Source organism: Fundulus heteroclitus, unplaced genomic scaffold, assembly GCF_011125445.2.
Source record: "Fundulus heteroclitus isolate FHET01 unplaced genomic scaffold, MU-UCD_Fhet_4.1 scaffold_165, whole genome shotgun sequence".
Lineage (NCBI taxonomy): Eukaryota > Metazoa > Chordata > Actinopteri > Cyprinodontiformes > Fundulidae > Fundulus > Fundulus heteroclitus.
The window spans coordinates 196,870-219,733 of record NW_023396577.1 but is presented as its reverse complement, the minus strand read 5'-3'; the positions used below and the strand labels follow the sequence as shown (position 1 = coordinate 219,733).

Sequence of the window (22,864 nt, the reverse complement as noted above, 5' to 3'; positions counted from 1 at the left end):
GTGGGACAACCAATAGATAAGATGATCCCCTCCCCCCTTCATGCCACTAGAATAGGGACTGTCTCCTAAACTTGTCCATATGTACAGTCAGAGTACTTCTTTAAAAATGTAAAGCATCAAGAGTTAGTTCCAATAATATTAACATCTTCCTTAGAGGTCATAGGTGATCGTAATCCTCACTAAAGTCACTAGTCACAAGCCTGGAGACTGGAATGAAGAAGTCCTATGATCAAACAGCAAACATAGTTTTGTTTTCCAAGGCTCTCCAAAGAGAGTTTAAACTCCCTTAACCTGTACGGCTTCATTCTGATTACATCCACCAGGTGATTCACGCAAAATCAAATGCACGCTGGACTCACTCCTGAGTGGTTTGAACTTTGGGCAGTGAAAAGAACAGTGGGCGAGTTAAGTGGAATCAGTAGCATAAAACTTTGAAAAGGTCCTCCGGTAAACTAAGCCTTCACTTCACGCTGACAGCATCAAACAGACAAATGAATGAGAGCAAAAAAGAGAGAAGGGAACACATCAGAGAGCCGTAGTCAGCGCGAACAAGTACAGATTGATGTGTCATGCTGACCCACATTTCGTTTGCCTGCTCAGAAGGAGAAAGAGGGGATGAAAGCAAGAAAACTCATGTTAAGGTGACCAATGTCCAAACTTTAATCACTCTTCTCCATCTCTCTGACATCTCAGAAAGTATATGGGGCTGTTAGACACACAAAACAGATACATGTATACATACGCTTACACACACACACATACACACACACACACACACACACATGCACACCAGCTCTTCAACACGAACCCCTAGAGGCCTACCAGCTGTAAGAGACATGGACAGCAGGAGAAGGCAGGGGAGTACCAAGTGGAAACAGAGGTGCTGGAGGAAACAGTGGCAGACAGACACAGAGAGGGCAAACAGGAACAGAATGCACATAAGACACACACTACACTGGCTACACCAGCACAGGGCATGGAGAGATGGAGGAGAAGTGACAAGTGTGTGTGAATGTGAAGAAGAAAGGGATGCCTTTGATTTAGACTGAGAGGAAGTAATAATTTACACAGGTGCAGAGGCAGCAAACTAAGCGGAGCAATGTGATTTCGACTGAGCAGAGAAACTGCAAGCTCTCAGCAACAGTGTCTTCAGAGAGGAACAATTAAATAAAATATCAGTTTTTTTGTTTTTTTTTTGAAGCAGCATAGACATTGGCGTAATTTTTGTTTGTCAAATTAGTCTATACAAAATGTCCTTCTGTCTGAATATTGTTACAGTGGCTCAGCAAATGTCAACCACTGTTCTAAGCCTGCCAACTGGCTGCTTATTTCCAGTGGCTTTGTCCTCTCCTTCCGCTGTCTGCACGTTCACATTTTCAGAATCCCCTTTGCCTTCGGAAAGAGCAGCCTCAGAAAAAGCAACCTGAAAACTGAAAATGACAGATGTTAAATATTAAAGATTCAGATCTATCGATAAAGCCTCCATTTGGGATAGAGCAAAACACAGCATTATTGTGAAGCAGGACGAAAATTGCATGTTGCTTTCAAAAGGTTTTACAAATAAGAGCCTGGAAAATATGATAGGCAAAGCATAGGAAGTCACCCTCCGTCATTTTGATACCCCTGACTTAAATCCAGTTCTACTAAATGCTCATGAGCCACCACACTAATAGAAATTGTCAATCTTTTAAATTAATCTGATTTAGCCTCAGAATGAATAAATATATTCTGTGAAAGTCTAAGACAGCCAAAACACATGGCAAGAAGAAAGGATTGCAAACCAGAAAGCTGGTCAGAGCAGACCTAAAGAAGGATGGAGCTAAATACAGGAGACTCCTGGAAGAAAATCTGTTGATGGAAAAGACTGGAGCAGAGTCAGAGTTGAAGACAACAACCCTAAAAAATGGAGCTAAAGTTTTTATTAGGTAGTTTAGATCAAGGCACATTTGAGGGAAAATGTAAAAACTGCTGTTCAGATGCTCGCCATTAAATCAGACTGAGCTTTAGCTATTTTGTATTTACAGATGTTTTTCAGTTTACAGATGTTAGAGAAATACCATGGGCAAGGCAAGGCACATTTATTTGCATAGCACATTTCACTACTAAGACAAAGCAAAGTGCATAGAAGACCATTCCACTGTCTTCCGCTTATCTGAGATTGGGTTGTGGGGGCAACAGGTCCAGGGAAGAAACCCAGACAACCCTCTCCCCAAAAACAATTTTCCAGCTCATTTTGAGGGATCACAAGGCGTTCCCAGGCCAGACAGGACATTTAGTCCCTCCAGCGAATTCTGGGTTGTCCCCAGGGTCTCCTCCCAGTGGGATTTACCTGGAAAACCCCCAAATGGAGGCACCCAGGGAGGATGCTGATCAGAGGTTCAAACCTCCTCAATTTACCCCTTTGAATTCAGAGATGTAGCAACTCTAATTTGAGCTCACCCCCAGATAATAGATGTCCCCACCCCTTCTCTAAGGCTGAGATCGACCACTCTCCAGAGGTAGCTCATTACCCCTTGTATAAGGGATCTTGTTCTTTTGATCATACTGGAAGGCATTCTTCGCCACAACATACTGGAGCAGTGCCTACATTACTTCAGGAGAAGAACCAAACCATCTCCTCACCTTTCAATCCATCGTACCATTTATGGTGAACAAGACACCGAGATATATACATATTTAACATATTTATGTTATATTTATGAAACATATTTGCTTCAGGCAGAGACTGACCCCCGACCCAGTCAAGGACCGTGGCCTCAGTCTTAGAGGAGATGACTCTCATCATGGCCACTCCATACTGAGCAGTGAACCACTCCAGTGCACACTGGAGATCATGACCCAAAAAAGCAAACAGAACCACATCATCTGCAAAAAGCAAAGATAACATCCTGAGGTTACCAAATCATACATACTCCTCTCCATGACTACGCCTTTAGATCCTGTCCACAGACAGGGCCAGTAAGCGGTGGCCCAGGTGGAGACCAAAGCACACTGGGAACAGGCTGGACTTTGTCCCGAGAATGCAGACCAGGCAATTGCTTTGGGCATACAAGGGCTGTATGGCCTTTAAAGGCCACCAAGATACCTCATACTCCCACAGGAACTCAAACAAAATACCTTGGGGGACATGGTTGTAAGCCTTCTACACATCCGCAATTCAGCAAGGGTAAAGAGCCGGTCCTCTGTTCCACGGCAAGGACGAAAGCAGCATTGCTCCTCCTGGATCCAATGTTCAACATTCCAAAACATATTTTATGTGTAGCACTAGCCAATTTAGGTTGTTCCTTAATTATTTTTTGTGTTCTTTATGTATTTTTAGATAAAGAACACACAAATCACTGAATTCAAACACAACCCTTTATTTAACTAACTTTATACCAAAACTGTACATTTTAAAAAGAGAAAAAATAACACATGCTCTCTGAACTCTTTGAAGGGGCGGAGCTTGGTGACCCAGCCTTCCTGGGTCTGTGTTTGTGATTGATTGGGAGAATGCAATCGCCATAGTTTTTACCTTCATTATAGGCTAGACTGCAAAAGGAAGGAAAACTGTTCTTCAATTGAACTTTTTATTGACCCTATTTTTTTCTATTGCACCACCAATCGATGTGGTACAATAGAAATATATATTGTTATTGAATTGTTGTCTGGCCCTACATCCATGTGTCACTGAAGAGGCATTCATTTCAATAATCAATTGTTTTTAAATCAAACATTTTGAAAAGTTGCAGTCAATTTCACACCCGGGTCTGATTTCTACCAGAACTGTAGAATCAGAAAAAAAACACTTAAATAGAACCCACCTGACAACAGATAGTGGGCCAAGATATCTTAAAAAACAACACGTCACAAGGATGCCCTACCAAAGTTACTGAAAACCACATCCATACAGTGCCCTGGAAATCACAAAAGAACAGAGGACAACACAGGGCTATAGTGTACAGCGCTTTGGGTGGTCAGCATAACTGGAAAAGCGCTATATAAGTTCAGTCCATTTACCATTTACCATTTAACATCTGAAGCCAGTGTGAATATGTGTCTCTCATATAGATGAGCCCTCTCTAACATGCTGATACCCGAAACTCCATAAACCCCGCCACAGGGGTTCCAACACCACCACAGGCACACACATAGACTGATATGCCTCATAAGGCAATTACATTGACAATAGACTGCCCTGATTTTCTCCAATTTAACCAAATGTCACACAAGCCCTTTATTCTACTAACACAGCAGAGCATATCTATTTTGAATTGATGAGTCCAAACGAAGACCATATTGAGACAAGCCCTGGAAATGGGTCATCAATTCAATGTGAGAGACTTTACCTCCTTGTAAAATTACTATTGCAGAAATAGAACTAATAAAATAAAATTGTTTTACTCATCACGGATGTCTGGTTGACACTGAATCCACTTTGGTGATTTTGGTAATTCGGTTCATAATCCATCAATAACGTCCCAGAAGTGTCATTGTGATCGTTAGCTTACGACAATTTCATGTGTTTTATCATTTTGTGCAGCTTTAATTATGCTGCCAAGAGTCCCAAAGCAATTCCATTTCCACAGAGTCACCTGGGTCCACATATTTCAGCACACACAAGAACCATGTGAGCTGAACTGGGGCTGTGCCTGTGAGCTGAGTCCATCCTTTCCGACTGCTAACCCAAACTGGCAAACATATTCAGGACTGAACATGAGCGCATACTATACAAAATGTATCAACAAAACATCTTTCTACAGTTTAATGTGTATCACATGTGACAGCTGTGACAGATTTCTCCCATGACAATCATCATTAGGCCCGTGAGAATCTCTCAGAACGCAGAAGAAAACGCCCACTGACTGCAAATTAATGATTGGCTTACATATTTCCTAATAGAGAATCATTGTAAACTGAAGATCCTGGACAGAAATCTGATCAGGCTTATTTAACATTACGGTATTATAATACAGTGCATTTATTTGATTTTAAAACAAGTGTTTTTAAAATCTAATTATTAATTTATATTTTTTTTATTATTATATTTGCTTCATTAACCACTTGGCGTCTTCTCTGAATAGCTAGGTGGTCATTGAGTATACTATGGTGGCCAACATGTGCAAACGCAAAGCATATGGCTGAATGTGCCATAAAAAGCCAAACGCACTGGAGACACACAAATGATGCAAACTCCAAAGCTTACAAACACAAAAAACAATTGCCACACAAAAACACTACAAGAGAAAAATGCCAACACTGTACTAAAGGCCAGAATGGATTTCAGTTAAGATAAATGTTCATTATTCAACAAGAAGAAAGATAGGCTACTAGATAAAAACGCATTCATGGGAGATTTTCATGGCAAAACAATTCCGGAACAAAAAGGACATAAAGACCGTTTTACAGTTGTCAAAAACATTTTGTATGTCCCCAAGTCTTTTTAGAAAACAGTCTGTGGAGTTCAAACACAAAAGGGAAACTTTATGGAAGATTTGTGTGAAGTTATTTTAACTAACCCAGCATTTTAAAAATGTCATATCCAACTAACAGTCGAACATGGTCAAGGTGTTGTGATGGTTTGGGGCAGCCTTGCTGCTTCAGGAAATAGAAGACCTGCCATATTTTGTGGAACCATGAAATTTACTTGCTACCAGACGCTCAAGGGCAGCATCCAGCCAGTTGGTGACCTTATACTCAAGTCCACTTGGGTACGGCACCAGGACTATGATAGAAATTAAACAAACAATAGTCGAGTTACTAAGTCAAAGTCTGGAGTTAAATCCAATCGAGGTATTGTGGCATGATCTTAAACAGGATATTCACGCTTGGAAACCTTCCAATAGGTTTAAAAAAAACAACAACTGCAAAGCAGAGTGGGCCTAAATTAATCAAGAGTGATTAAAAGGCTGTTTATGGAAAGTTCATAGGAAGGTTCAAGAAATCATGAATAATTATCATAACTGCAATGCAACTGCAATGCTGGATGGCGTTGGCAACAAGGGCAGCACAAGCATTATTAGGTTAAAGGTGTCATTTATTTCCAACATAAAGCAAGCTTGACTTGGATAGCAGTTTTGCCTTAATTTTGAAATCATCATTTCAAAACCGCACTTTTTTGTTGCTCACGATTATCTTTGTCTGATATTAAAATTGGTTTGTGGGACAAAAAAAATACCACTTTACAACTAGTGTCACCTTAATTACTGATCATTTGGAAACATATTATCCTAAAGATGACCATTTTTACTTTAATCCATAATTGGGAAATCATTTTTAACAAACCCTTCATTGGCGTGTATTAGAGTCTGCATATTCTCAGTCTGTTTACACTGAAAAGAAACAGAGCCAGTTTATGGGATTTAATCTTTGTCCATGCAACAATTCATGCCATCAACAAACACAGTTATGCATGCTTCTCCTAAAGGAATTATGAAACATAAAAGGAAAAGACAAAAGGACAAAGATGAACCCCTGATCCATAAATGTTTAACGAGAACAGGCACAAAGATAAGGCGTGCTTGAAGAAGGGGAGCAGGGAAAAAGAGAGGAATGGTGAGGTGAAAAAAAGAAGACGATGCCAGAGAAGATGGGTGAGAAGCAAAATGGGTGGCTTGTAGAGAGGAAGAAGTGGAGAACAGTCTAATTATAGAAGCAGACATCAGAGCATAACCAGCAAATAAAAGAGAGAAAGGGGAAAGAGCAGGAGATTTGGGGGAAAAAGGCTGTAATAGGAGGTGTCTGGTGTTTGTCTAACACAGAGAGGCCAGTAATGATTCCATTAGCGCTTCAGACCAAGACAGGGAAACAGAGGGAGAGAGTGGAAGGGATGGGGTGTGATGAGAGGGATGCTGAGAGATCAAGATTCACAAAGGACAGTTGAAGACAACGCTGGGAGAAAGAGCAGAGAAGCGACGGAAAAAGAAGGAAACCAGGACCCACAAAAAGAACAACAGGGAGAAAACTCAGGCCCTCCATTAGGTGGCTTGCTCACCTCCACTTTGATTACACAAACGCAACTCCAGGCCTTTCTATGTTTCTCTCTCCCACACTCACCCCTTTGTGTGGAACCAAACTAGAGGGGATCATTTGAATGCATTAGTGGCGTGTGTCGTCCCTGTGGTAGACCTCCCGATTGTGTCAGGGCAGGAACCTTTTGTTCAGAGCCGATGCAGAGCGCTGAGAGGAGCTCTTTAAAAGTGCAGGCTTCGTTCTCACAGGGACACATTAAAGCAAACGCGCCAAGCTTCCTTACTGCTCGGCACCCTCTTATGTCTTTTATGAATCTGCTTGTAAAAAGAAGGCTGGCTATGGATGCATAAAACTCACTTAGCTGGCTAAGTGAGTTTTGATAAGAAAGAGGGGAAAAAAAACAAAACATTTGTACAATTTGAAGAAAAAAACAGCAGCAACAGTGTAAGGTTCAGAACAAAATAAATCATTTTTTCTCCTGTGTGAATGTGACATCATTCTACAAGTAAAAACCAACGCAAAGCATGAGATTTGTTTAGCTGACATTCTATGCAAATCTTCAAAAAACAAAAAAAAATTCCTAATACTTTAATAAAACATATAGCCGCAGAATTTCAACACCTGTCTAAGACCAAGAACCACTCTAAGCCCCCACAGGCCGAATCTCCTTCTCGTTTAAACCCAACGTTATTTTCAATTGGTGCATGCAAAAGGATAAAGCTGTCTGAGTTCTCTTCCAGTTCAGGACTGCATATAGGATAACCAACAATATATAATTTAAGGACTTATATGGGAAGGCCTTAAGGCTAGGGTTAGTTGTCATGGTTAACGTTAGCTTTAGGCATTAGGGTATTCAGAGCAAAGAATTTATGAATTGAAAAAGGTGTGAGAGTGGTGGGGTCCGAGACCACCTGGGCCTGAGAACGATCCCTGTATTACATTTCTCTAATACCTAGCAAGTGGCACTGACTGCTCCACATTGCCATCCACCCATTGTGTTCCGTACATTAGGGTAAAATAAAGGTCCAAGTCTGAACCCAAATATCTATCGCTCTCAAGCAACACTCATTCTGGAGATCCCAGGAGGTTGCAGGTCATATGTGCAATATATATCCCCCTCCAGTGTGTTCTGGGTCTGTACCGTATCTCCTGCTATGAAGTGCCAAGAAATCTCCCAAAGAGAGATGCCAGGAGGCATCTAAATAAGGCCACATTTGACTCCTTTCATTGTGAAAGAGCAGGGCTCTACTTCAACCTCCTCCTTCAATTCCTCCATAAAAGCCTTCCAGGCACCTCATACTGTTGCGGAACCCTTAAGAAAATTCCTTAAGGAACACAGCCTTGATCTTTCTCCAGATCCACAAAGCAAAACACAATGACCCTTTCAACAGCTTCATAAAGGTAAAAATCTGATGCGCTGTTCCACAGCCTCACTGCTTCTATTGAGGTCCAAAGATCAGTAAGAGCCTCTCTGGGATGCAGAGAAGGGTGATTCCTTCAACAACTGGAACACATTCTCTCATGTGCCTTTCTTAAAAACTGGGATCACCATCCAGATCTGCTTAGCTCAGAGATTCACATTTTAATCTCTTCAATATTTTTCAATCAAAATAACTATACTGAGAGGTCAGCCTGAAAATGTATTACAATTTAACTTTGGTAAGGAGACTGGCCACCTTTCCAGCCACATGTCAGTCGGTTCAGTAGACATGGGCTACATATTATTTCTGACCTCAATGTGTTTAAAGGTGCATAGCCATATTATTTGACTTTTTATTTATTTATACGTGAGTAACGCACTCTGGTTGCTTACAAAGTTGTTCTGAAAGATTATCGCATCCCGCTGACGTATTAGTTATTATTTAGCTGTTTTATGCTTTGTTTTTGCTCAATTTGTTAGTAAATAAAACCCTTTGTGTTTATTTATAACGACAGTGAAAGTGCAAAACTGCGTGTGGGCAGCAGTGGATAAACCAGGAAGCAGCTAACACCTATTAGCATCTCCCAGCGAAGTAATTGAAACAACAAAGAAAGGTTCAAGATCGGGTGGGGGGGAAAAAAACGCAAAAAACATATAATTCCAAGAGGGAAAAGACTGGTATAGCACTGGGAATACAGTGTGAACGTCGGTGTTCACTGAAGCGGAAGCTAAAGCTGCCGAGGCTCAGATGTGACTGCAGAGTTGACTGACTTGAGTAAACATCCTTATTAATACTGTGATAATAGTAATAGCAATGTGCTTCTTAGCCTTTACATTCTGAAGTAAAAACAACACTATAAATAGATCAGTTGATTGATTGGTTCTGACCTTGGTGCTGTGTCCCTGTTTGTGTTTATGAATGGGAAATTCATTTCTCTGTGATGTTCTGATGAGGCTCTTAAAGCTGCTGTTAGATCGGTTAATTTATTTAATGACGGTTGGTCTTCGGTCACACCGAGCTGCTGCTTTACGACGAGGCATTTTAGTGGGTCAGGCTCGGTACGGCATTATTTAATTTTTATTTATTGAGTTATTTGTCCCCACATGATAGTTCTGATAGTTCTTCTAGATGGCGGGATGTCTGTTATATCTGCTCATCGCGCCCGTTGCTGGGGTTATTTTGAGGCTCAAAAAGGACTATGAATACACTATCAGGATGAACGCTTGGTGTATGTAACCTGATGGTATCACGATCAAATGGTTTTAGGCATATAATGATAGATTCATCATCTATCATTTTATCTTAACATTTCAAGCAAACACACAAATGTAAGCTAGCCATCTGTTATTTAGTTAAAGCTGGCTTGTTAAAACGTGTTGCATTTATTCTCTGTGCAGTGATGAGCCTAAAAAAACCTAATTGAGGAATTCACGGAGGTCAATATCAAGCTGGATCTCAGTCCCATAGTGCAGATAGACCTATATAGACCAACACAGAGAGGACAGTGAAATCATTTGAAAACCTGTCAGTGAGATCACCTGTGATATAACCAAAGCAGACAGACAGGCAGACAGCTTAGCAGTCTGTCTCATGATTGAGATGCAGCCAGCATTCTGCCACGATCTGTGCACATTACCAGTCTGCAAACTGCAGAGCACATTTTGTTCTTATTCACTTGTCTCTAAGGACCAACTGCCAACTTTTCTGAGTGTCTTGGCGGCTGCTTCTCCAAAACAAGTGAAATTGCATCGTGTGCACCCACTTCTAGTTTGTAGAGATGAATATCTGTGCTCCAATTTTCCCAAGGAAGTGAGTCCTTGGGGACAGGTGACAGCATGAGCATAATACAGCTTCCTTAATTCAAGATGCACGCATGCACAGTGTGCTTCCATGCGCACACATATACGAACTCACACTCATATGCCACACACACCATCTGGGGGGAGCTTTACAACTCAATAATCTTCCTCCACAAGGCAAACCTTTTCTCTCTGCAACACACATCACTGAGCACTGCCTCATATTCACAGACACACACACACACACAAATACTCCTCTTCTACATGGGCATCAGATATTCCACTTTGGCAAGCCAAAACACAAAAAAGAGGAAGTCCTTTAAAGCAAATCCCACATTTTCCTCTCCAGTTGCTGTCTGTGCATTGTTAGGATTTATGAAGTATCATAATTTCCCCTCTGAGTTTTTTTGTGTCTCATGCACCAAGAAATAAGGCAATTTTCAGCTTGACAGGCAAGCCAGCTATATAAGTGCGATCACAACGCTGTTTATTGTGGATGATGCTACTGAGCAACAACAAAACTCTAATATAGAATGTTTTGAGAATACATAATGTGTTTAAAGTGAATTCAAAAGAACTGTAGAGAGCTAAAAAGCTTTGAGGTTTATGCAGGTTTCAAGACAGTGAGAGCAAGAATTTCAGCAGATAACAAAAGGCTTTCTTTATTAAATTTTTGCCTTAAAACTTTGTCTGCCATTAAACATAGATTTAGAAATGTTGGTAACTTGTTGGGAAGCATCTATATTCTCTCGGGAACACACGCTGTGAGTAGTTATCCTTGATTTGCTAACTGCACTAGTCAGTGAAATAAGACGCTAAAGTCAGTTTTAAAAGTCAATGCCATAATCATTTTCCTCTTTGTTTGAAAATCATAATACCCCCTCTCCACTATTGCACTATTGCATCAAACACTATGCAAGCTCACCTCTGCTGCTAATATAGATAATCAGTGACAGCTATTGGCAAAAAGACTGGAAAAATATTTTTTTTTTCAATGCTGTTGCTATAACTTTGTGTATTATAGCTCTTAAAGAGAAAGGCATTTGCTTATGCCACCACAATACGCAGAGCATAAACGGCAAATTTACGTTGACAAAAGACGGGAATTTGATCTTCCCTGCGAGACAAAACTATCTGTAATTATTCCTGCATTTTTTTTATACATCTCCGTTTTTCTCTAAGATTCACACATTTGAAAACGTCTATCTCCATCCAACTCAATCCAACGGCACTCCCCACCCCACTCACGTTGGCAGATGTCCTTGTTCTCCTCAAACCCTGGTTTGCACACACATCTCCCGATGGGGACCAGCCAGCCTCCGTCTGCGCTGCAGTACATCTTGGGCGGCTCAAACTCCTCTGAGGCGTTCACACAAACCCCACGGACCTCCACTAGCGCAGTGTCTCCTCCTGTTATTGTGTCGGAGAACTGGGCCAGGTTGAGCACAGTCAGAGGACACTTCTTGTAGAAGACCCTGACTGAGACCAGAGCAATGCATGCACCCAGGTCTTGGAAGGCCAGGTAGAAACCCTTTTTACTCAAGTTGCTGATGTCTCGCACTTCTGTGTTCAGCTTCAGGACACGGTCACCAACGTCCACCTGTGGATAAGCAGTATAATGTCTATTAGTTTTCATAAAAGACATTTGAGGTTACTGTATTACCAAAAATAGATGAAAAAATCCAATAAACGAAAAAACAATCGGCCAATGATCAAAGTCTTTTCTCTTTACGACCAGCGTTTCTAACATTGAATTGTAAAGATGCACCGAGAAATCAGCTGATGACTGGAATTAGACGATTTTATCTTTGATCGGTTGCCATGAGTGACCAGCAGTTTGCAAATTAATTTTTTTTTTTTTTTTTTTACTATCGGGTAAGAATATAACATGTGCTGAAAACGACACTCCTAGTTGTGGACGTTTTACCTGCGGGAAAAAAGATGTGCTTAGCTTTTTTTTCAGTATTGTTGAGGTGTTACGAAATTACATGTTTTCAGACAAACTACACAACATAAAAAACTATTTAAAGGATAAGTGTATTTTCCTTAAAAGCATATCACGAGTTCATTCAGGCCTATGCTCTGAAGAGCGATGATCTTCAGCAGATAATATGCAACAGAAAATATTGCAGCAAAGATGCTCTGTCTTATCCTTTTGAGTGACATTCTGTCATCTGTCATGAGTGATGCAAGATAAGGAAATATTGGCAGTATTTTGGAAATCTCACATTTATGGTGAAGCTGCTGTTCACAGCTACTGTAGTAATGCTAACGTCGCTAATCCCGTTCATCTTGTTCATCATTTTTCATTCTAAATGCTAATGCAAGATCCTAAATGTAGATTAAAATGTCAAATGTGAAATCATTTTGTTTCTATTCTGAAATATTAGTCATACTGCGAACCTGGCATAGCAGTGAATGCTCTCTCACATACATACAGTACAATTTAATATTACCTCCAGTCTCAAATAGATAATAAATGATCATTCACAACAAAACATGTTAATAAACTTACACATAGCAGCAAATAAGAGCTTTTCTTCTCATAAATGTTAAATTATACACGTTTTATTTATTTTGACTGGATTATGGAGTAAATTAAAGTAATATGTTGTCGTTTTAGCTTCTACAAACTTCTACATAGTTTTAGCATCTACATACTGAGGTGAAAAACAGCTCATAAGCTTTAAAGGCATACTATGCAACATTTTTCAGTTAATTAATGTGTTCCATACCGATTTGGATGATTAAATGAGTCATTTCAGATCGAACAAAGGTTTTCTCGGCCGCCCTGGGGGTCTGTGGGGGAAATACCGCACTTGCAATTGCAAGAGCTCACGGCCCGCACACACAGAAGTCTCGCTTTACGGCGAGAACTCCATGTATTTTTGCCATGCCATTCACTATATGCACGCGCGAAAGCAACAACAAAGAACCGCATGTTAACGTCAAATAAACATGCAAGCATATCGAGTTTTATTATTATTATTATTATTATTATTATTATTATTATTATTTTATTTTATTTATTTTTTTTTTTATGTTGGCGAGACGCTACCGCGGCGGCCGCGGCTGCGGCTTGGCGAGGCGGTGGCGGTAGCGTCTCGCCAACATAAAAAAAAATAAAATAAATAATAATAATAATAAAACTGGCGAGGCGGCGGCTCGCCAAGATAGCGCTGCGGGAAGCTTGATGTTCATACCTTCACTGTGTTAGTCATTGTTTGTACTGCCGTTTTTTCCACTTTTCGTTGCGTTCGCCTGTCTGCTAAGCTCAAAACAACCGCGCCTGGCTTGACGGAGAACCCAGAACAGCTGAGCATCTTTACGACAGTGCACTTTTACTTTCGCCCTCTGGGGGGAGCCTCGCTGGAAAATCAACCCCGGTTGCATAGTATACCTTTAAAGCTTTCTAGTAAAGAAGTAAATGAGGTGTGATTTAATTCATGTTAGCAGGGTTTTATTTTTCACTGATTTCAATGTCCTATTATCTAAGGAGAATGTTTTTCTAGGTTTTAAGTAAAGCAGGAACCTTGGATTTTTATAGAATGTGTAGTTTAAAACTAGAATATGACCGCAAAATGTCGGATTAGTTAATTTCCATTTAATTGAAGAAATTATACAAAGTTCATCGGCTATAATAGAAATCACCAGATCACACCACAAAGAGAAGCGGCTAATGCCTATTCGGTGCATCTCTACCAAGTATTGTGATTTTCACAGGTCTATGTATCAGGGAAACACGCTTCAAGCCCAACATTATTTATTACATAAACAATGTTTATGTTTCAAAGCCTGTCAGCTTTCATTATGCAATCTTTCCTGTTTCTGAAAAAAAAATGTATGATATGTGAGAAAATGTGAGAAAATTCACATATGAGATATTCAGCTTACAATTTCAACTATGCGTCTTATGATGAATGTATTTATTTTAAACATCAGCGTTACAACTGTCGGTTGTAATAACACGGCTTATCCATACATTTAGGACACTAACTATTTCTTTACAGGTGTTTGTCAGAGCATGTCCATACCTGTGTAAAGCTCTCATCTGCAGCGATTGTGTCAATCTTGACATACTGGCTTTCCTTGATGAACCACAGGTTAGCGTTGTTGGACTCATAGTAGTACATGTTGAAAGTCTGCAAAACAAAAGCAGGTGTCAGTATTTAGGGTGGGTTAATGCCTGGTGAGCAGACTTTTAAAGTTTAACCAACATTAAGCAGCTATATTAGTATTTGTTTACTTCTTAAAATTCTCGCCATCTGTCTGAATGTCAGGGAGTGTTTTTCACTGTACTCAACATGAAGCTCTGTGAGGGTGTTACTTAAAATTCTCACCTCAGTAATTACAGCGAAATAAGTGAAAGAAACAAGTTGCAGACAAACATTCAAATCGACGGAAAATTTCAGCAACATCTTCTGGTTTGTCGTTTATATTTTATTTTCCTGCCTCATCCTTTTTTATCTATTCATAATTCATCAAAGTGCACTTCAGCTTGTATGTGTTTGTGTTCAGAGCTGAAAATGAAACAATGCTCCTTTGCAGCTCTGCAACATAATGTATTACTCAAGAGAAGCACAAATTTCACCCAAATGATAATGAAATTACAAACAATTAAAGTCAACTCTACATGAGCCTGACATGAATAAATATGTTAATGTGCTGCCTACGAAGAAAGTAAATAGGCAAAATGTTGTCAAATTAAACAGCATAATGAATTAAATATTTATTTACTGTTAAGGGACTCCATTCAGTTCACAAAATACAATTAAAAAAACAAATCTTTTGTCTCTGAGTTTTCATTACATGTGCTTAGGGATTAATTTGTTCCAATTTGTAGATGTTTAAAGTAATTTGACATTTCCCTTATAAATTTGTAATATTCTCCCACATTTAAAATTGGTAAAACAAGTCAGATTACATTACAAAAGCTTCATTCAAAATGCGCAAAGTAGCAGATTAACAAAAGCTCTGTGTTTTTAGATCCGACTGTGATATTGATCGTTCCTCCATAAAAGAAAAAAAAATTCAGTCTTCACTTTAAAGGGTAGACAGTTACAAAACAAGAGCCAGAGAGCTGGCCAGTCTTTAGTGTTCAGCCCACCATGAGGGAACAAGAAGTCACAAGAAGAGAGGATCAAGACTCAGACATTTCTTATATGTCAAGCTCCCGTGGTGTCCCTGTTATTGTCAGTGTAGAGAAAGATGCAGACCTCTTTGCAGGTACCAGAGACCCCAGGCAGGCTGTTACAGTCTCTCAGGGTGAACTTGATCTCGATGTAGACTCGCTGCGCTCCCTCCCGGCTGATATGCCGCGTCCGCAGCCAGTTGTTTTGATTGGCCTCCATTACATGGCACACCTGGTAGGTCCTCATCGGGGTGTTCCTCTCATCCATCACACTTATCTCCTCCCACTGCGGATGATGAAGAGAGGGACGTGTTATCTTGCTGCTTCAATTACATTTCAGAGGCTGGTTTATGGTTTTTAATGAAACTATCAGATGTTCCTTTTTTATGTACAAGTGTATTTAAATACACTTGTACATAAAAATATTTTCTTTTGAATAAGAAAATCAATGAAAAAAAAAATTCCTTTGAGTAGTTCTATTCAATAAGTGAAACACATTATATGCACAGTAGATAAGTTACTCTCAAACCGAAATAGTTATGTTAATTTTAATGAATAAAGCTTACAATTAATTAAGCCCAAAGTTTAGTTTCTCAGGAAACTGGAGGGTAGTGTAAGACCAATTAACACATCATTTTAAATACAGAAATGTAATTTTATGTCCATGTTTTTGGCCTGCACTATCATTGGAAAGATAGCTGACTTGACAGTTGTCCATCAGATAGTCAATGGCACCGTCCATAAAGAACCACAAGCCAGAAAAATAAAAAATAAAGCTGGTTAATCAGAGTGCATATTAATGACAAGTTAAATAGAAGGAAAAAGTGAGAGAAAAGACATGCCTCGATAGGATTGTGAACCCAAACACATTTAAGAGTTTGGGTGGCCATTCACAAGGCATGGACTGCAGCTACAGTCAAGAGTCGCCACACGGACTCATCCAGGATATGGGCTACAAATGTTACATTCCTTGAGTTGATCTTCTCCTCAGCAGATTGCAATATCAAAAATGTCTTGCCGAGTTAAAGAGAAGAAGAACTGGAATGTTGCTTAGCTGGCCAATTTTTGAGTCAGGAGGAAGAGCAGAGAGGCACGGATTCCCAGATGTCTGAGGTCCAGTGGATGTTTCCACAGTCAGTGATACTTTTTTACTTGGATCATCTGCTGCTGTCAACTGCAGCAGCAGCTTAAAAATCTGGCAGTTTAAAAGGTGATGTATGCAAGCATCTCAATGGAAGGCTGAGTGGAAGGAAAAACTGTGGTAAAAAGGTGGACAAGCAACAGGGATGGCTGCAGCTTTGTGAAGCAAGTGTTGCCATGCTGGTCTAAAGTCAGAACAGCCATAAACAAGGACGTTTTGTGAGGTTTATGGAGAGGCTGATGTCATTTTCCAACAAGATTTAGCACTGTAGTGGGAGCACACAATACACAATAAAATGTAGACCTGTAATAAAACTCATTTTTTGACAGTCTTTCTTATTCTGATTCTCAAATAAACTGGATTTTGGCCTCTTATTAGCTGTAAGATATAATAATAAAAAGGTAAGAAAAAATGCATCACTATGTGAAAGAAATCATTAGACTAGTTACACTTTCATTGAAAGAACTAAAAACGTTGAGTTTTTGATGATATTTGAAATCACTGAGAGGTAAACTAGAAGGTAAACTAGAAGATAAAGAGAAGGACAAAAAAGAAATATGGGTGTATGGCTTGAAAGGAAGAAGGGAAAGTATGACTAAAGATGGTTTGGAAGATTTGGTAAATGCATAAGAGTTTAGGAGATGCAGAGAGGAGGAACACAAGCAGGAGTGCTGCAGTGAAACATATGTGCTGAAGTGGAAATCTCTTTAACTAAAACATAAATCTCTAATCAGAAGCTAAGTTGATGCAGCTGAAGTTCTGCAGACTAACATTAAGCTGCACACGACTCGCTTGACAACAGCACCACTCAGCTGTAATCTTGTTTACCATTGCTCAATACACCAAGACAATGTAATTCAGTCACTGCTGCAGGGAAAACTTGGCCCAAGCTCATCGAAGTGTGGTTCAGAGTAAACCAACACTGAGGCCGTATGTTCTGTTTTCATGTCTGGATGGATATGAGTGATGATCTGTGTCAAGATGACTGAAGGAATGTCTTTGTCCATGCTCCACATGTGCTCAGACTGAGCGTGTTTTTCTAGATGGGGAACACGTGATTAAGAGTTTAAGAGGCAGAAGTGTCTGAGTGAGCGAGAGACACAGAGAAAAACCTGGACAAGGAGGGAGAGAGAGAGAGAGAGAGAGGAAAACGAGTAGGTAAGACAGAGCTACTTTGTCTCCTGTCATCTGCTACCATCTGTTTCCACTTCTGACTAAGGCTGTAATTGAGAACACTTCTTGCATGAACAGGAAAACATTTCTATCCGCACACACACACACACACACAAAGAGAACATTTCTATTCCGTAAAACGGGGAGGAAAGGGAAAATAAACCAATGTGGTTTCAGTGACTTTAGCTATATGATCCATACAAGTGCATGCTAAATGAATTTTCCTCTGCACACACTAAACCTCTCTGACACCATCTGGACGAGTCCTGGGCTGTGGTAAAGGGAAGAGCGGACCACCATCTTTGTTCTGAGCTCCTGTCATCATCTTGACGCTGAAGCTTTGACCTCCAAACTGATGGGCACACTTCAACCTGCAGCTGGTAAACTCTATAAATGTGTAATGCACTTGCACATGTGCATGCACCTGCAAGAGCTTAAGTGTGCACCAATCCATCAGGTTTTTAGCATTGTTGTCATTCTTTTATATTTAGTCTAACTAATAGGTGTGAATAAAAGTCATTGGAAATGCCAACAAATGAAAAATAGCAATGCAATTTTAATGACTAAACCAAGAAAAAAGAAATGACAGCCATGGGAAAATACAGTGTTTTCCCTAGTCGCCCAACTACAGAGTAAAAACATCATGGAGCTCACTATTGCTAATGTGATGTAGAGGGATGGTTAAGGGGTTGAACTTTGTGATCCTCGAAGCAGATTTTCAGTAGAGCAATTCAAACAAAAGGCAAGGCAGGTTTATTTATAGCACTTTTTGGTACAAGTGCTATTTTAAGGCTATTTTACTTGGAAATAAACTCACAAATGGAAGTATTCTCCTTGGTAGAAACATCCAATTTCCCAACATGCTATTATATTATCTAATTTGATGTATTTTAGGGTATTATGGACGCAGTCATTGTCAATCTTCTACAAGCATAAAAAACATGCATATTGATGTTAGCTACTGTAACTAGATACACAGTATGCTAACTCCTTGAAAAACGTCTATTTAAGTGAAAGAAAAATGATGCCATTTTGACTGCTTGAAGAAGTATCCAACGTTACAGTGAGTATTAACCATAAACTAAGATTTGCAGTAAGGTTACTTTACAAGGCTTTAGCATTTAGTATCTTAGCTGAAGCATCTAACTCTCTTGGCATTGTCATGTAGTATAAATCCAAAATAGTTGGACCTGAAGATGGAAACTAATGACTAGTTCAAGAGCAGCCAAGATCAAAGCAGACGTTTACAGGGTTAAAACAACTTCTGTATCAAAAACTAAAACCAAAGCAGTGCTAAAAGCAAAGACATTAAAGCTGTGTACAGAAATGCCTCTTTACTGATTTACTGAGCCTTACATTTTGATTGGGTAGTTACACTCCCTGGAAAGCTTTTACATCTTCTGCTCTCAGAATGTGCTTCACAAAGGAATGTTATTAGTGGCACACAGCCTCCTACCTCCCTTTCACATATAAACAATCATTGGGTTCTAAATAATTACCAGTCCATTGAAAATGTGACAATGATTTCAAAGTTCATAAAATAGCTTTTGCATAAACGGCTACACCGTTTTTGAGAATGAAGTGGTGTTAAGACAGTAGGAGACCAATTTGTTCTTGGTGTGTCTGGGATAAGCTGTTAGCTTTAGCCTCCAGGTCCAGCTAATCTGGGTTTATAAAAAAATCAAAGGTGATACAAGAATTAACCTACAACAGGTAAGACATTGACTACTTTTGAACCTCAGTTCAAAAAGTCCTAGCAATTCTTTCAAACTAAAGGGAGCCAATCAGAATGCAGGGTTTGGTGTACAACAGAAAATGGAATACGGGAGAGAGAACATGATAAATATGATCTTAGATAAAACAATAACAAAAAATTCTTATATTGAAGAAAATGTCAAATTCGAATAAAATTAATAAAACTGCAACACTGCTGCAAAGCCAACTCCAGACAACTGGAGACTGAGCTGAGATTAAATGTTTGAAGTTAATCTGATGTGAGTGCTCGCCAGCACATCAAACAATTTGATGCATTTCTCCTCTGAGTCCCCAACGCTAAAGCAATCCACACACACATTCTTTTCCCACTGAAAACATTCAGATGCTTTCAATCTACTCAGCCTCCACTGTGTATGAGCTGGAGCCCAAACAAAACCAGCTCCTTCTTAATCCAACTGCTCGCCACCAGGAAACTCAGAGACAGACTGAGGACGAAGACGCTGAGACGGTAACCCAAGTCGAGCAGCGACTCAATTATTGAAGGAGAACACAAAGTATAAAGTTTGAATACGCTCGCATGCAGACAACTGATAGCGGTTGTGATAAGCAACACTTGATTCAATTAAAAGAACAAAACAGGAGACACAGGAAGAAAACGGGATAGAAGAAGGGAGGGTGGAAATAAGTGTTGGTAAATTACAGGCGCCTGGCAGCTAAACAGACCCATCTGTGTGGAGCTGAGAGCAGTCGGACATCACAGGACGGTCACACACATCCACCCACACAAACGCACAGAGCTGAGCCCCAAGGGATTGGTGATTAAAGCATTTATGGGAATAGTCATTGAGGGATAAATAGGGCTTTATAATAATGTCTTTGTTTATTTCTTTGTAAGCAGAGTTTGGAGTGGCTGGATTACTGCCATTTCCTGGTGAGTGACTTATTTCCCTAGTTGGCGAGTCTGTTCATCATCACTTATTCCTGGTGTAAAGCACAGGTGTGTGTGTGTGGAACAACTCTGTTGCCCCCCAGTCTTTGCCAATGATACAACAGCTGCAGGACAGGCAGCCTGAAAACACAACTGGGAAATGTTTGGAGAAGCTCGAGAGTTAACGCTGTTTTAGTTCTTCGGGCCCCCTTTGCACACACACGCACCACACATGCACTCTTCACACTGCTTAATGTTTATTCCGTCCAAACATTAATTAACGTTCATAAAAAAATATATATCGGTCTCCTCGGCTCAGCAGCCTGAGGCCCGTCCAATCGCTTTGAAGTAAAGCACAGATGTCAGATCAGGGTTTTAGTTCAACTACTCGCCAGCTTAAATTAAAATCTGCCCTTCTTCAACCATCTGATGGTTACACCTACGTGAACATAATTGGCCTACAAGCTCTGGCTTAGCGGAGAATGAGGTGTTTGGTAAAAACAGAGATAGAACATGAGAGGGGGGTGGGGGAGTTGAGAGGCTGTGGGGGCTCCTATTTTCAAACATCATTAGGATGTCTCTGTTTTATGTCTCTCGCGAGGAACAACCCCCGCCAAACGGTGACAGAAGTGGGTCGCTTCGCTCAGTCTCGGCCATATCCGGCCCTGCGCGACCTGGATTAACACTGACCTGTGAGGGTCAAGTGTCCTTTTGGACTAATTCAGGTAGACACTGGTCGCATATTAGTGGGAATTGGCTCTCACTGGGAATAATCCTCAGGATTATGGTTCAAAGGTCAACTAGATAATCCTCTGATATGAAACACAGAGGCTTCTCGGAGCCCTGGCAATTCTTCAATCATTTTTCATCTCTGTTTGCAAACCTGTAGGGCATTTATTTTCACTAAAGGGCCTAGAAGAAGTGTTCATACTGTTTTGTACTTTTTTACATTAAGCCACGTTACAACAACAAACTTCCATGTATTTTTTTTGGACTCCATGTGATACACCAACACAAAGTAGTTCATTCCTGAGAAAAAAACAACAACACATAGATTTAAAACAATTTTTCAAATTTAGAACTGCACATTGCCCACTCTTATTTGCTCTAATTCAGTCAGTGAATTGAAGTTGTCTGTAAACAGCAACTTTAAGTTCTCGCCATGGAATCTGAATTGGATTTAAGATTGCACTTTGACAGTTCCATCACAGGACTGTGATTAGGAACGTTGTCCTGCTGGGAGGTGAACCTCCACCCCAGTCTCCTGTCTTCTGCAGCCTGTACAGCCATATTCACTCTACCAATTTTTTTTTGCATGGCAGAAAATCTCTGATCATGAGCTTGACTGAGCAACAGGGCATGCAGTCTGGCATCTTCTGTTGTGCTGTGTAACACAAGCACAAAGTTGAGCTCGCACAGGTAAACATGGTCGGGTTCTGTAGTAATTTTTAAGTTGCGTAATGTGTGACAGGGCTTAATAGGTCTTCTACCAGGATTGCCCTGTATTTAGCTCCGCCCTTCTTCCTCTCAGCTCTGACAAAATTCCCTGTCCCTGCTGAAAAAAAGCGTCTCTGCATGCGTTGCTCCCCAGTGTCGTCTCGTTTTGCCTGTTCATTCCCTTGGACCTGTTCTTGCCCTTGCTAACTAGTGCTTGTGTGCACCACCTGGTAAAGGTTTCTCTCAGGATTTCTGTTTCTCGCTTTGCTCAGGCTGGGAACGCTTCGGCGGCTTCGAGTCAAGTCTGTTTTTTTACCCGCTTCATCTGGTCTCATCAGCTACTACTGGTCAAGTCTGGGTCTGTCTTCAACACGACGCCTGCATCGTCTGATCATCTGCACGCCTCTGCCTCATGCTCCTGTTTTGATCTGACTCTGAGGACTTCAGCCACTCTGACCTGCCTGTCTCATCTATCACCATTTACCTATTTTAAAATAAACTTCTTGAACGCTAACCTGTGTTTGCTGAATATCGGGTTCACTGCGTACACACATTACAATCTCTGTGGCGCTGAAATGAACTAAGGCGTGTTTGCCCTCATAAAAAGTACAGAGCAACAAACAATAACAGACATAGGAATCCTTTTAGCACAGCAGACCAGATGGAGCAGCAAGAATGTGTGCAGATCTTCCCGTAACCCTCTAAACTATTAAAATCTTCACAAACTGCACATAAAATCATCCCGTGACACACTTGAGGTTTGGTCTAAAATGCATTTTGAGGCCTATATTGTTCAGTCGCAGTGTTTGGCACAGACATGCAGCAGCTGAGGCGGTCTCTAAAGAGAACTGTTTAGATGAAAATAATAGTCCTGGAAAAACAAAAAATGTGTTGCCAAGAGCCTGAACTTAGCTTTTGTTATTCATTTGTCAGCTTTATTTCTTCTGAAAGAACAGTTTCATTAGAGTCTTTGAAATGAAAAGGCTCTAAGAAATAAAAAGGGTAAATGTGTAATGAAATAAATGTGGAATGAATATAAAATCACCTAAATATTTTCAATTTAATTCAATTCATATTTCTCATCAAAGTGAAGTTTGTCTTGTAAGGAGTTATCTAGTTAGTGTCTGCATGTGATTTTTTAAATCACATACAGACACTAGATAAGAA

General features: G+C 40.2%; 1 protein-coding gene across 2 annotated transcripts in view; it reads right to left on the bottom strand.

Annotated features, from left to right (window-relative positions):
- The window catches only part of epha4b (eph receptor A4b), a 142,379-nt gene that overhangs the window by 93,514 nt on the left and 26,001 nt on the right, over nucleotides 1-22,864 (bottom strand). For both annotated transcript variants that reach the window (XM_012874097.3, XM_036129409.1), the window contains exons 3-5: nucleotides 15,388-15,588; nucleotides 14,206-14,313; nucleotides 11,420-11,771 (exon numbers count right to left, since the gene is read on the bottom strand). In XM_012874097.3, the coding sequence (XP_012729551.2) occupies nucleotides 11,420-11,771; nucleotides 14,206-14,313; nucleotides 15,388-15,588 (661 nt within the window). The remainder of the gene's footprint in view (nucleotides 1-11,419; nucleotides 11,772-14,205; nucleotides 14,314-15,387; nucleotides 15,589-22,864) is intronic.